The following is a 15,034-nucleotide window of genomic DNA, read 5'->3' as shown; positions in this document are numbered from 1 at the left end:
TATACTATTTTACACATCAGGTTCAAAAGCTGTTAACATTTATAAAAATATGACCAGAACATAAATGAACAAATCATAAAAGACATATACGAATTCGAAATATTAAAAATTTTATAACTTAATAAAATATAATAAAATTGTATAGTAATAATAAAATTGTAGTAGTGTTAATACCAGTACAATAAAATCACAATGGCAGAAAAATTGAACATAAAAACGTAAGCAGTTTAAAAGGCAGTTTCACCAAATATATTAAAAAGAAGTATATTTTTTACTCGAGTAGACAAGTGATAACGAAGCATTTGTCACCGGATTTACGTGTCCTCTACATGTCCTGAATCCTATAAAATTGTCCTGAATCCTCTTATCAGTATCCCCTATAAAATTATAAGGAAACGTATGAACAACCCCCGGTTATAAATCAACACATGTTGGAGATCTTGCGAGCGAAAGTCAACGGCTCCTCAGTCATTTAAGCCGATGTCGTCGATCCGGGGTCGTCGTGTCTGATCTCGTCACCCTCTCCACAAACGAACATGACCCCGTGATCGTCTCTATTGGGTTGCAGAGTCGGAAATCGCCTCCATGAATCCCCGTGTGTGTACTTACGTGCATGTGTGCACATACGCGCACGAAAAGTACCGTGAAAGGTCAACAAACGGAAAATAGATCCGACAATGGCGGGCAGTCATATGACTAGCTCGAAGATTTAAGAGCTATTCTTGCACTGGGGAATATTTCATTCGCGTGCTTTCGTGAGATGATCTTTCTTGTAAATTGTTGAGGTACATAATATTCTTTTGCAAATTCGGAAATTTTGAGTTGAAGAAATTTGTTGGTGGAGATTTGTAAATTTGGGAGAGAAAGGGTGAGAGAGAAGGTTGTTTCATAGGTGTACTCATATGAAATTTTTAAGCGAAAAAATTTAGGAAGACTTTGAAGTTTTTAAATATACGAGTATGAGACTTGAATGTACAAGATTGGAAAGAAAAGTTAAATAGAAACTTCATGTGTGTTTCATATGTAGAATCTTCCATTTCTCAATCTACAAAATTACTTTCAGATCTATGAATTAATCTTAAAATCCTCGTAAGCTAATTTTAATCTACAATATTCAAAAAATTAAAAGATCTAAATGGAAGAGAAAATATTAAAAATTTTTCGACAAATCTCTGAAACTCCCTTGGTGGTCAGAATTAAAAAATAAAGTTCAGCAGAATTAAATAAATTACAAATGTAGCGTAACAAGAATGCAAGATTAACCTGAACGTACGCGAATTAAATTTTAATACTGTATGCACTGAATTTGTTTAAACACGGTGCAATTCAGTTTGTAAAGAAAAATAAGAAGAAAGCAGAGCCTACTCGACGATATATGGAAAAAAAGAACAGTCTCCAGAGAAACGTAGTTTCGTTGTTTCGTTGAAGAGAAAACAGCGAGGAGAAACCGACGGATTGGCACCGCCGGTCGTGTCTCTCTTCTTTTCATCAATGTCCTGGAAATTTCGTAGCCAAAATTTCGTGCCACGACCGATCAAAAAGCATCCAAATATCCGAATGCAACGACGAGCTTCTTGAAACGAAACGACAGCGGTGCAGACGCCTGGAGGACTCTTGGACTCAACAGTAAGCACAAAATGGCACCCGTAAAGAGACGTCCTCAAACGCGAAGCAATCACAAGAGTGAGTGTGATTATTTCGAAAAGAAAAATCTTCAGAAAGCTGTGATCAATTTTTATTACTTTCAATTTTACATATCTTGATATTTATTTAAATTTTCGATAACCTTATTTTTGGTTGCGGAGAAATTTTAAATGCAAACAAGACGATTACAAATTTATTTTTCGGTACGTCCGTATATTTATTTTTTTTTACTTGCACAGAAATTAAATACAAAAATAAATATTTTCGATAAAATACAATTACAAAAAATTTATTCCCCAGCACATTCACATATAATATTCTAAATATATTTTTCACATGTACAAAAATAAATTTAATTTTTTAGTACTTAACACAGATTTTTAACGAATAATTAAATTCGCCAATCAAATTTGTATTCAAATAAAAAAGTCTCTAATTAAAATTCAATCTGTATAATGAAAATTTCCCGAGACAATTGAAAAGCCGTAATGAAACGATGGTCAGTTTAATCCGTGCAAACGCAGAACACTGTTAATTTCATCGCCATACTAAAACAATTAAGCTGCAAACTTTCCATCGAGTATAAGAACCATCGTCGAAGTTACCCAAGCTCTCAAATGCCAATAAACCAGTTGCGAAAGTTATTCCGAGCATCCTTTTTTCGTCGCGAATAAACACCCACGTTTCAACATTTGTTATTCCATCTTCGAATTCGCGATGGACAGCGAAAAATCCATTGGAAATTTCCCTTGAGAATTGTAACGATTACGCATTTTTCAGTCTTTTTGACAGCTACGATTCAATAGTTGTCAGAATGAAAAACATCCACCTTTCTTTCTGTTGTAACATCTGTAACGATTCCATATTGACTGTTCTTTCTGTAGATTTCAATTTTAGATATTTGCTAACGTGCAAACAAATTGATGGACGGTTTTTGAAAATTGACTTTGAACGCTGTTTATTTTAAAACAAGAGTTATTTCATCTGGGGCATTTAGTATTACAAAATGTATAAATATAGTTTGAAGGGCAATTCTCGATACTTTGAACATTTTTTGGGCAGTTTTGAAGAAAATGTTCCTTGTTTATTTTATTTTTTAGCCAATATTTTGTCTTTAGACTTCACAGAGTCGTACAGAGATCTTACAGTAGTGTTTTGAAAACTTTTTAAAATATGTTTCTATGTGCTTTCGTTTATTGTGAAGTTTTAAAAAGTTTCTGTATGCATTCGTTTACTGTGAAGTTTTTAAAAGTTTGCAAAATTGCAAAATCCCTGTATGACTCTTAATTGTAGCATAAAGAGTACCTCTGAAAGTATGACAAAATATTGCTCTTGGCTTCAAATTAGTGGAACATTTTTCGACAAATTTACTGTTCTTGTCTCTCCTGACCAATACACCACGAGATAAACAAGGATCAATTTAGGTCCCAAAAGACATGACTTATTTACCAAACTCCACTTCGAACGTTGGAGGTTATGTAAACCTAACCTAAAATGTCCCTCGACCGAAAGAGTTCAGTTTTCACCGAATAAGTATCATAATTTGACAAATAAAACCTCAAATAATTTTCTAAAAATGTAAAAGTACTTTTATCTTTATCTAAAAAGGTCTTACCCCCTAAAACCTACTACCTCCTAAAATCCGCATAAATTTTAATTAAATTTTCCCGCTAAGAAATCTCCGTAAAAACCGTTCATTCGCTTCTTCCGCTCATTTGGCGGTCATTTAACAAATGGAAGTCTCCGCTGCACCGATCGTTCTAAATTCACTCGCCGCCCACGTTTTCGCCGAAGCAGCGAATTAGTAAAACGAAAAATGCTCGAAAGAAATAGTTAAACGGAAGGTCGTTTCGACGGAAAGCGAGTTGAGGGCTATATAAAATTTATCACGTTTCCAGAGGTGCGTCGTCGTAAACCGAACATCCCCGAGCTGGTGTACAAGTATCTCTGCCTGGGTGACGGCAAAGAGAGCCGAGAGAACGCGGCGGAGAATTACATCAGGAAGTGCCGCTTTTGCAAGCGTCAGAAACACCCCAGAGAAGTTTTGGATTCCCCGGATTCCCGGAGCATCAAGAACATGGCGAACAAACGGAAAGACTCCACGAGAAATTCCAAGCTGCATCGGGTGAAACATCGTTCGACCAACAAGGACCAGACTTTGTCCTCGTGCATGCATAGGTCGTCCGGCGGAGAAGGTTAATTCTTTGTGCTTGTTCTATGTCATGGGGAAAATACATTATGCTAATTTTCAGGGTGCTAGTAGAAATTTATGAATTTTATAAAGTTTTGACTCGAACAAAATTGACGAACGTACGAAAGTATCTCTCATATTAACCTTGAATATAAAAATGAATGATCCTATGCATATAAAAATTTGAATTTTACTAAAATTTGTTGTCAAACGTACAGAAGTATCTCTCATATTAATCTTGGACACAAAAATAGAATAAACCTATAAAAATAAAAATTTGAATTTTACTAAAATTTGTTGTCAAACGTACAGAAGTATCTCTCATATTAACCTTGAACACAAAAATAGAATAAACCTATAAAAATAAAAATTTGAATTTTACTAAAATTTGTTATCAAACATACAAACGTATCTGTCATATCAACCTTGAACACAAAAATAGAATAAACCTATAAATATAAAAATTTGATTTTTACTAAAATTTGTTATCTAACAGAAGTATCTCTCATATTAACCTTGAACACAAAAGTAGAATAAACCTATAAAAATAAAAATTTTAATTTGAATAAAATTTATTATCAAACGTACAAAAGTACCTCTCATATTAACTTAACCTACAAAACAGTAAACTTACATAAATTGAAATCTGAACTTCAAAATTCAAATTAAAACTGAAATTGAAATTTCTCATTTCATCCAACATATACGAAGTCAACTTCGTGTGCAGAAAAGGACTTAACCTAAAAAAGTACTCTTCAACGCACAAAGTAATAAAAAATACAAAGTAAACATCAATTAAGAAAATTTTACTCCTCACAGCTAGTCAAGCTATAAAAAATTCCCGTTAATTACAGTACACATTTCGATTTCCAGGAATTAAGAAGATGAAAAGGTATATCCAGAAGGCGCTCGACTTCGGCGTAGAATCCGGTTACCTGATTCCGAAGGACGCCGCGTACAAGGTTCTACGCGTTTCCTCGGCTCTAATGAGCGACGTTCATTACGAGGGTAGAAAGTCGACCAGTCCCGTTTCTCCCGCGAAAAACAAAGGTGCTCGTCGAACTCCGATCAGATTCGAGGACTACGAGGTGCAGGAGGCCAGAAGACGACGAAGAAGGGGTCGCAGGAGGCGAAGAAGATCGAGAAGTGGTTCCAGAAGGAGGAGGAGGTCCCGAAGGAGGAGGTCTCGACGCGGAAGAAGACGCAGCGGGTAATTCTGTTAAATCGATGTTGCCAACGGATGAAAATCTTGCGCAAATCTTACACAAACAACGTTATGTTATCTAACGTGATTACTTGGAATTGCAGTTCCTTGTTTCGATTCTATGAACTTCTGAATGGAATCTTGACTGGTGTTTTGATATAATGAATTCTTTGAACTGGGGCTTTTTATTTAGTAAAGTGTAGTTCATTCTTATAATAGCTCCAGTTTAGTGTTTTGATATACCTTTAGTGACATTTGGGTACTTTCGAGGAAATTGAGGTTATGTAGATAGGTGACTATTTATGTTTACTATCATTAATTTATGTAATGGATATAATGAAGGATGAAATGTAAGGGTATAGGACACATTTTGATAATATAGGGGAAATATGGCAGTCAAGGGGAAAGAGGACTTTTACTATTTAATTTTTGGGGATTCTTGCAAACTTCAAAATTTGGGGTTGGGCTTGGTTAGCATTTAGAGGTTTCTGAGGACGTGGGAATTTGGGGACGTAGGATATTAGGGACGTAGGATATTAGGGACATAGGAATTTGGGGACGTAGGATATTAGGGACATAGGAATTTGGGCGATATTAGAATTTGGGGATGTAGGAATTTGGAGAGATAACAATTTGGGGATATAGGAATTTGGAGACGTGGAAATTTGGGGACGTGGGAATTTGGAGATGTGAGAATTTGGAGACGTGGGAATTTTGGGCCGTAGGAATTTGGGGACGTGGGAATTTGGAGACGTGGGAATTTGGGGACGTGGGAACTTGGGGACGTAGGAATTTGGAGACGTGGGAATTTGGAAATTCAGAATTTGGAGACGTGGGAATTTCGGGACTTAGGAATTTGGGGACGTGGGAATTTAGAGACGTGGGAATTAGAAGATGTGAGAATTTGGAGTCGTGGGAATTTTGGGACGCAGGAATTTGGAGACATAACAATTTGGGGATATAGGAATTTGGAGACGTAGGAATTTGGAGACGTGGGAATTTGGAGACGTGGGAATTTGGAGACGTGGGAATTTGGAGACGTGGGAATTTGGAGACATGGGAATTTGGAGACGTGGGAATTTGGGGATGTAGGAATTTGGGGACGTGGGAATTTGGAGACGTGGAAATTTGAAGACGTAGGAATTTGAGGATCTTGAAATTTGGAGACCTAGCAATTTGGGGATATAAGAATTTATGGACCTTGAAATTTGAAGACATAGCAACTTAGGGCTGTAGTAATTCTCTGACATAAGAATTTGTATACATAGAAAGTTATAGTAGTACAAAATTATGCACGTAAATTTATGATTGATTAATAATTGATACATGATTAATCAATGATCCTCTAAATCTTCATCCAAAATCCTACATCCACTGTACCACAACCTCAAACAACGTCTTCAAAAACCTTTTTAAACCGTCACAAACATCAGCCAAACAAAATCAAGCAAAATTAAATAGAAACAAAAATTTGTGCCCAATTAATTTTGTGTCTAATAAAAATTTCAGGTCCGCAAACCCGGTAGACGTAGTCGAAGCCAACAACGACGAGTACGATTACAAGGACCAAGCGGAGAAGAGGAACACGACGGATAACGCGAGCAGGGGCGAAGAAAAAGAACGAACAAATCAGTCCGACAGAGAGAAAATATCTGACAAAATGGAAGAAGACGAGGGCTCGGATTTGTCCGTCGACGAAGACGAAACCGACGATGAAGACGAAAAGAAGAGAGACGACGCAACTAAATCGTAGCCGTGAAACGGGACGTTGAACACATTGAAAGTGGCGAAAATTATAAGAAAGTTTACGCCTTCGCGAAAAGAGGGAAATTCGAAAGCTGACATATAAGTCCTCCAATAATTCTGATGCATTGTACAGTTTTATAGTTCGTATGAACGTTTACAAATTTCTTTTTGTGGTCGTGGTTTATTTGTACTTTAACACATAACATATTTTCTGGTCAATAAAACAATAGCCTCTATGTTCGTGTTTTATTTTCGAATGAGTGTTTACTGGTCTTTTAATATGTGTTTTTATATGAAATTCAAGGACACTGTTGGAATACAGGGATATAAAGTAACCTAAGTAAATATCTTTTTTATTCGCATGAATCATAATGTTAGTAATGGTTCACTTGAATATTGCCCCTAAAATGCCCCTATTTTGACAAATTGTGATTTTCCAGGTTTACTGCGACTGTAGTTTGGGTCAAATCGATGCTTCAAAGACCATGCACCACTGAAAATTCTGTTTTCTACCTGCAGGGAAGATGCAAATTGATGCAAACGCTTTCGTAGAACGAAAGTGGCAAGAAAATGCAAGAGAAAGGTGAAAGGTACAAGAGATACAAAAATATACTCGTATTGAAACAAGGGATGAAAAATTCAGTTTGATACAAAATATTGAAGCAACATTCATGTCTCAAATTAATCAAAATTAATCAAATTAATTTTTACTAAAAAAGTCATTTGTCATACATTCACATATTCCCATAAATTCAACCACTACATCTCCCTTGTTCATTGTTCCCTCGCTATGTGCTCTAAAGGACATGCAATAAGAGTATTAGCCTAAGTGACCGTCTCCGAATGACCCTCGCTGGAATTATTAAAAGTCCTCCATCAGAAGAAACCACCAGCGACTTTATGATCCAGCGGTCTGAATAATCCATGTAACACCATAACAAACTGTACCTTCGTACGAAATTGGCCATCGTCCACATACTCTTTGACAGATATCCGTCCCTTATTTCGCGCCCCTTTCTCGGGTCACGAAAGAATCGGCGATCCTGGGGTATATTAAGGGCCGATGACACGAATCGTTCCCTATTTGTATGCGGAAACCGTGTCCCAAGGGGTGAAACTGTTGTCTCGTGAACCTTAATTGGATTGAAACAACAAGGGTTCGTAAGGGCGGAGTTTTATCTTTATATTCGTACTTTGTTCCGTGGTCTCTCATTCTTTTTCGTGCTCCCTTATTTTGTGCTTCCGTAATCTGGGGGACTGTGGAGCGTAAGCTTGTGGAGTGCGAAACCGCAGGGTGCTTTTATGGACTGTGATTTTTGGTAATTGGTTAATGAGGGATTTTTGAGGTCCTTGTTTTGGGGTTTGGGGATTTGAGGAAATTTTGGGATTTGGGTTATGGAGGTTTGAGAATTTTGGCAGGTGGGAATTTGAGGATTTGAGGGTTTAGAAGTGTGGAGATTTGAGGATTTGGGAATTTGGAGATTTGGAAATTTGGAGAGATAGGGATTTAGGGAGATAGGGATTTGGAGAAATAATGATTTGGGGGGTTAGGGATTTGGGTAGATGGTAATTTGGAAAGATAGGGATTTGGGGATATGGAAATTTGGGGAGATAGGGATTTGGAGAAATAATGATTTGAGGGATTAGGGATTTGGGTAGATGGTAATTTGGAAAGATAGGGGTTTGGGGATATGGAAATTTGGGGAGATAGGGATTTAGGGAGATAGGGATTTGGAGAAATAATGATTTGGGGGGTTAGGGATTTGGGTAGATGGTAATTTGGAGAGATAGGAATTTGGGGATATGGAAATTTGGGGAGATAGGGATTTGGGGAAATAGTAATGTGGGGAATTAGGGATTTGGCTAGATGGCAATTTGAAGAGATAGGGATTTGGGGATATAGAACTTTTGCTAACTAGAGATTTGGGGAAATAGTAATGTGGGGAATTAGGGATTTGACTAGATGGAAATTTGAAGAGGCAGGGATTTGGATAGATGGCAATTTAGGTTAATAGGGATTTGGAAAAATAGCAACGTGGAGAAATAGGGATTTAGGCAAATGGCAATTAGTTCAGCAAATTTTTTGCGCATGTAGAAATTTGGAGACACAGACACTTATTAATCTGAAGATCTAGAGATCTCCACCCAAATCACTTTAATCTCCCATACTCCATCCCAAAAAACTTCTCCATTCACTTTTGCTTCAGCCCACTCGAGACCCTCCATACAAGTTCAACCGTAAGTTCGTCGAAAGTTGCGAGTACACAAATAATCCTACTCGCAGTTCGAGCAGAAGCCATTTACTAAATTACACAAGTAGCAAGAAGAGTCCAGCTAGACTATCGAAGCATAGTGAAACCGCTAACAACTGCAAGCATGGCCAAGCACTTGACCTTGAGCAGCCCGTGAACCCAGCCCCAAAATTTACGAGCGAGTCTCCACCACCACCCTTTCGCAATTTTCTCTGTTGCACTAACGGTCGGTGTTCTGTCGTTCTGTCTCTGTTCGCCGAGAGATTCGCTCGACTGTTTTGTCCTCGTTGCACGTGGAACGTGGTGCACCGATCGATCGACTGCATCGTCGACGAAGGGCGCAACGACGTTTCCCGCTTCGACGGCGCACAATGAAACCGAGTCGCTTTTCAAGCTGCAAAAGTCATCAAATTGTTGCTCTAAAAGCGTGTGAATGGGTTACCTCGCTTTTTTATGCGATTTGTGTCTTCTGTTTTTGGCAGGTTTCGAGGAGATCGATATATCATGAAACACGTTGTGGATCAATATTATTCTGTAGTTGATTGTACTCTGAAATGATGTACTCTGTTATTATATTTATCGATTTATAATTGTAGATTGTTTTTAGTAAGAAGATTAAAGAAAACTGGTTTATAATAAATTATAGTCCATGATGAAATTTTAGGTTATGGTTTACAGTATAATCAATGATTGATGTTTATTGATATGATATTATAGGTTATGGTGTGTTTTAAGATTAATACACTTGATCTGTATTAAAACTATTGTATAAATTTCAGATTGCAATCTAAAATATATTTTATAATTATATTTATCGATCTATAATTATAGGTTATGATCTACAGTAAAATTAATATATCTTATCAGTATTAATATTATTGTCTAAGGTATAATCTATGATTGTATTTATTGATATGTAATTGTAGGTTATGGTCTGTGTTAAGATTATGCATTATTGTGTAACATGTGTGTACATATTAGGTTATAGCCTAAAATATAACCTATAATAATATTCAATGATCCATAATTACAGATTATAGATTACAGATCATTTCCATAATCACGGGAATAAATTATGACATAAATCGTATTTGCACGGCAATTGAGTTTCGAGTTCAATTATAATTTGCGCGATTATGGATCGAAATCTGAAATGACATAAATCGTATTTGCGTTATGGGTTCAATTATAATTTGGGTAATTGCACGAATTAAGGATTGATTAATCTAAAATTTAACATTTTATCTTTATTTGTTTATTGGATAATTTAACTGAAACTTGAAAAAATTATAGATTGAGGGGTTAACCCAATATTTTTCTTCAAACATTTTACAAACGAATCGATAAAATTTATTTATAATTTACAATTTATCTATTTAAGAATAATAATAAAATTGTCAAAAGAATAATACAATTCATTTCAAAAATTTATTTAGTTATCAAAAAATATGTAGGTTAAAATAATTTCTTTCTTACAAACATCGTATATTTATTTTCACTGAATTTGTTTTTCGTGAATGAATCGTTTGCTATTTATTCAACATTTAGTTTATTTAGTTCATTCGATTCGTTTTCGATTTAAATCACTTTTTCTGACGCAGTTAAATGTGTAGGTTTGCTCTTTTTATAGAAGGTTTCTTTCTATGTATTTATTTTCATTGACTGTATTTTCTGTGAATGAATCGTTTGGAAACTATGAATCGCAGAGGTTCAAGGTTTCGAAAGGGTGTTGAGATAGTGGTAGTAAATAAGAAGGGTGGTTTTTGTTTGCTCACGTTTGGCATGTTTGTTCCTGATGAAGTGGAATTTTATTCTTTTGTAAATAATTTGGAATAAGATGTGATGAATAATTAATTTTATTAGATTATTATTTTTAAATTTCTAATCATGAATACTGTTAACATTTTTAGATTATGATTACTAGGTTAATATTAAATTCTTTATGTACATTTAACACATTTAATTTTATATTATTGTATTAAATTTTCTATATTATTAACTTAAATATGCAATATAATTATTTTGTAATATTCTATATGAAATTTGTTTAACCATAGATGCATTATAAATAATTACTGACACCTATGAACAAGTTAGATTACCACACAGGGAGTCAAGGTTTAATAAACTTCATTCATTGAAAAATTAATTTTTCTTTTTCTTTTATATTCTATCAAATATAAATAAATTATTATTTGTCTTTTAGTTGCACTCTCTGATAATGTAATTTTGTAGCATTAAAAATATCGTAAATTTTTATTATTCTCTAAATAAATATTCTATTTCACATTCGTGTTCAGAAAGATATTTTTTACAAAATCAAAAAAACCATAAAACAAAATCACAAATATCAAATATCAGTTCAGTGTCAATTTAACAACACAACAATAAATTTTACCACTCAAATCGCTACAAAAATAAATAAATCTATTCACCCCATTCTCACCCCATTCCCCAAATTCCACAAAACTCATCCCAACTCCATGAAAACAAAACTTTAAGATAAAACAGCAACAGTTATGCCTAACAATAAATTGAACCACGCACGTCACAACAAAAATAAATTAATCCATTCACCCCATTCTCACCCCATTCCCCAAATCCCTCAAAACTCATCCCAACTAAACAAAAACAAAGAGCAATAAAGATTACCAGATAAAGTCTCACGAAAGAAGAGCTCCGATAAACCATCAAAATGATTACCAGAGATTATTACCAAAGATTACCAGATAAAAAGACAAGAACGTTTTAGTGCGTCGACCGACGATTGCGCACCACGTGGCTCGTTATTCGCGCCAGTAGGGGTGGAAAGTAGGGGTAGACTGCGCCTAGGGAAAAGTGGGGGTTAGGCGCCACTTGGTGGGGGGTTACTAGCGCCCAGTGACAGCCAATTCGCTTTTTCCCCCACTCTATTATTTCGTATCTACACTAGGAAGAACAGTGGCTTCAGTCGGCACGCGGCGTCGCGACGTTCAACGTCGTACGCGTTCATTCAACGATTTTAAATTTCTCGTGATTTTTTCTCGTGAAACAATCGTGACAGGAAACTTTTCCCCCGTATTTTGACAGTTTTTTCTTCCACTTGGAAACGGACTATCTTCAATTTTCTCCATTCGGTGAGTCCTTTGAATTTATGAAGTGTTCAAAGTGCATCTTGTGATTAAGTGTTTGAGTTGGACCTTTTTATTACATCTATCTAAAATTGAATTATAAATATTATAAGAGTATGGTGAGTTGATTATAATTTTTATTTTGCTGTGTTAGCTGAAATTTTGAAGGATCGTTTCTTAAAAAAAAATTTGATATTATTTAAAAATTGTAAGATCATAGTTTTGACTTTGATTGACAGTTTTGGTTCTTCACTTAAAATGCATTGCTTAAAATGTAAAATATAAAATGCATAAGGGTGGTATTTTATTTAAGAATATAACGTTACATTTAGTAAAATGGATAATTTTTGTATAAATGTTTTTTAGTTTAAAGATTTTCTGAAAGTTCACAGGAAATTTATCTTCATTTGTGTTATATTGATACTGCGTGCATCGATCGTAAGGGGCGTAAGAACCACGTGATTCTATAAATTTTTAATGAATAGTACGCGTTAATCTGCAAGTGAATTAAAAAGAATATTCTTTAAAATGTTATGAAGGAATTGAAAATACGCTGATTTCAAAGGTAGACATTTAATAAATAAACAGAACACAAATGAAATTAATGGACGAATGTATATGTAGACATAGAACGTGTACTTTAATTTAAAAGTTATAAATCAATGTACAGTTGTTGAAATATTCACTTCTTATTTCACTCGAATACATTTTCAACGCAACGACCATTGACCCAGCGTCGATGGCTTTCAGCGGACTTCAAACAAATAGCTTTTATCGTGTTTTTTCGAGTGAAGTCCTGTGGACATTTTGTATACTCTCGTGTAATGGAGGTTTCTTTTGTCTTTGATTTTAGAAGACTTTTAAAATATCTTTTGTCAAATTTAAAAGTTTTTAGATTTTCAAGTTTATAAATGTGCAAAATTTTAAAATGTAAAATTGATGTGTTCTTAAATTTTAGATTTGGAAATTTGTAAGTTTTGAAGCTTTTGAGATTGATTTTCGAAATAAATATTTTGGATTTTTGGATCTTGTGTATTCTTAATTATCTCGTAATGATCTCACATTAATGACCTCGTAAATTTCTAAGTTCTAACATTCTCAGTTGTTCAAATTCACAAATCTCCAAATTTCTATATTTCTAAATTTCAAATAGTTTAAACTCTCAAATTTTTAAATTTCAAAGTTTGAAAATTTCTAAAGAACAAAATTTTTATTCAACAACTTTCCAAATCTCTAAACCTCCAAATCTACAATTCTCCAAGTCTCCAAGTCTCCTAGTCTCCTAGTCTCCAAGTCTTCAAGTTTCCAAATCTACAAATTTCAAAATCCTTAAATCTCTAGACTTCTGCACCCTCAAGTCCCTCAATTCCCAAATGCCAACATTTTTAAATCTCTAGAACACCCAATTTCCAAATCCCTAAAATTCCAAATATTCCAAAATCCTCAAATCTCCAAATCCCAAGCTTTTCAAATTCCTAACTGTTGAAATTTACAAATTTTCCAATTCGTAAAATTCCTAAATTCTCAAGATCACAGAAGTCCAAATCTTCAAATCTCCAAATCTCTAAATTCCCAAATTCCTAAAAATCCAAATTCTCAAATTTCCAAATCCTTAAATTCCCAAATTCTCAAGATGCCAAAAGTACAAATCCCCAAATCCCTAAATTTCCAAATTCTCAAATTTCCAAATCCTTAAATTTCTAAATTCTCAAGGTCCCAAAAGTCCAAATCCTCAAATCTCCAAATTCCTAAATTTCTAAAAGTCCAAATTCTCATATCTCCAAATTCTCAAACCCCTAAATTCTCAAGATGCCAAAAATCCAAATCCCCAAATCCCTAAATTTCTAAATTCTCAAATTTCCAAATCCTTAAATTTCTAAATTCTCAAGGTCCCAAAAGTCCAAATTCTCAAATCTCTAAATTCCTAAATTTCTGAAAGTCCAAATTCTCAAACCTCTAAATTCTCAAGATCCCAAAAAGTCCAAATCCTCAAATCTGCAAATCCCTAAATCCCTAAATCTCCAAATCCCCAAATCTCCAAATTCCCAAATCCTCAACTTCCCAAACACCCAAACCCCTAAATCTCCAAATCCCCAAATCACCACCTCCCAAATTCAAACACCCAGAATGACCTTTCAATGGGAAGTGAATGAAAAAGAGAATCTCCATTGTGCAAACTTCAGCTCGCCACTTTCGACCTAGTTTTTATGAAAAACCTTTGTCTACTTATAGCGCCCATTCGACCGCACCCTTTGGTATCCCAAACATCGATATAACGCGTCGCATATATTTACTCGCGCAATAATTTAATATAATCTCGCATTAGTATAATCGAGAATCATCTATAATATCTATGATACAATTGTTTCGTGTAGCATTCGATTTCGTTACAGCGGAACGTTTTATTGTTACCCTCATGGGGATTAAATTAAGTACGTAGGTTTACCTACATACAATAGTTTAATGAAATCAACGAAAAACACTTTATCGTATCTAGCTCGCGCAATTACCATCGAGGCGGGCAGAAAAACCCGATCGATCGCTTCTGTAATCATGATTCAAGTTAAGGAAAGTATTTCGATCAATCTTTACTCCTATAATTACTATTCGAATTAGGAGATAATCTATTCTTCTTTATTTATTGCTACTGCAATTTTTTTTTTGGTTATCATTCTCTACACCTGTACATTGATTCTAGGGTCATTTTGACTCAATATGAAATGTATTTGTAGTGGCAAATTTTTTAAATACACTATGTTTTGTGGTGGGTGCAGATATAATGTATGTGTCATATGTTATGTGTTATGTAATGTATGTGTTATTTTTAACATATTTGAAATCAAATTTTTATACAAGATTAAAATAACACTGCGTCGCAGTGCTTTTG

General features: G+C 34.7%; 2 protein-coding genes across 2 annotated transcripts in view; both read left to right on the top strand.

Annotated features, from left to right (window-relative positions):
• Nucleotides 1–1,405: 1,405 nt before the first annotated feature.
• LOC105662057 (uncharacterized) lies at nt 1,406–7,021 on the top strand. Its single transcript, XM_012281935.2, has 4 exons — nt 1,406–1,683; nt 3,543–3,839; nt 4,709–5,045; nt 6,549–7,021. Exons 1-4 carry the CDS (start codon nt 1,638–1,640, stop codon nt 6,790–6,792), a joined length of 924 nt encoding a protein of 307 aa, XP_012137325.2. The 5' UTR covers nt 1,406–1,637; the 3' UTR covers nt 6,793–7,021.
• Nucleotides 7,022–11,983: 4,962 nt separating this feature from the next.
• LOC100875371 (uncharacterized) overlaps nt 11,984–15,034 on the top strand; it is a 116,958-nt gene continuing 113,907 nt past the window's right edge. Inside the window, exon 1 of the mRNA XM_012281933.2 lies at nt 11,984–12,153. The gene's annotated coding sequence lies outside the window, so the exon portion shown is untranslated. The remainder of the gene's footprint in view (nt 12,154–15,034) is intronic.

The sequence above is a fragment of the Megachile rotundata genome, chromosome 10 (genome assembly GCF_050947335.1).
Source record: "Megachile rotundata isolate GNS110a chromosome 10, iyMegRotu1, whole genome shotgun sequence".
Taxonomy (NCBI): Eukaryota; Metazoa; Arthropoda; class Insecta; order Hymenoptera; family Megachilidae; genus Megachile; species Megachile rotundata.
The sequence above is the reverse complement of the archived record's forward strand: the minus strand, read 5'-3'. Positions and strand labels throughout refer to the sequence as shown.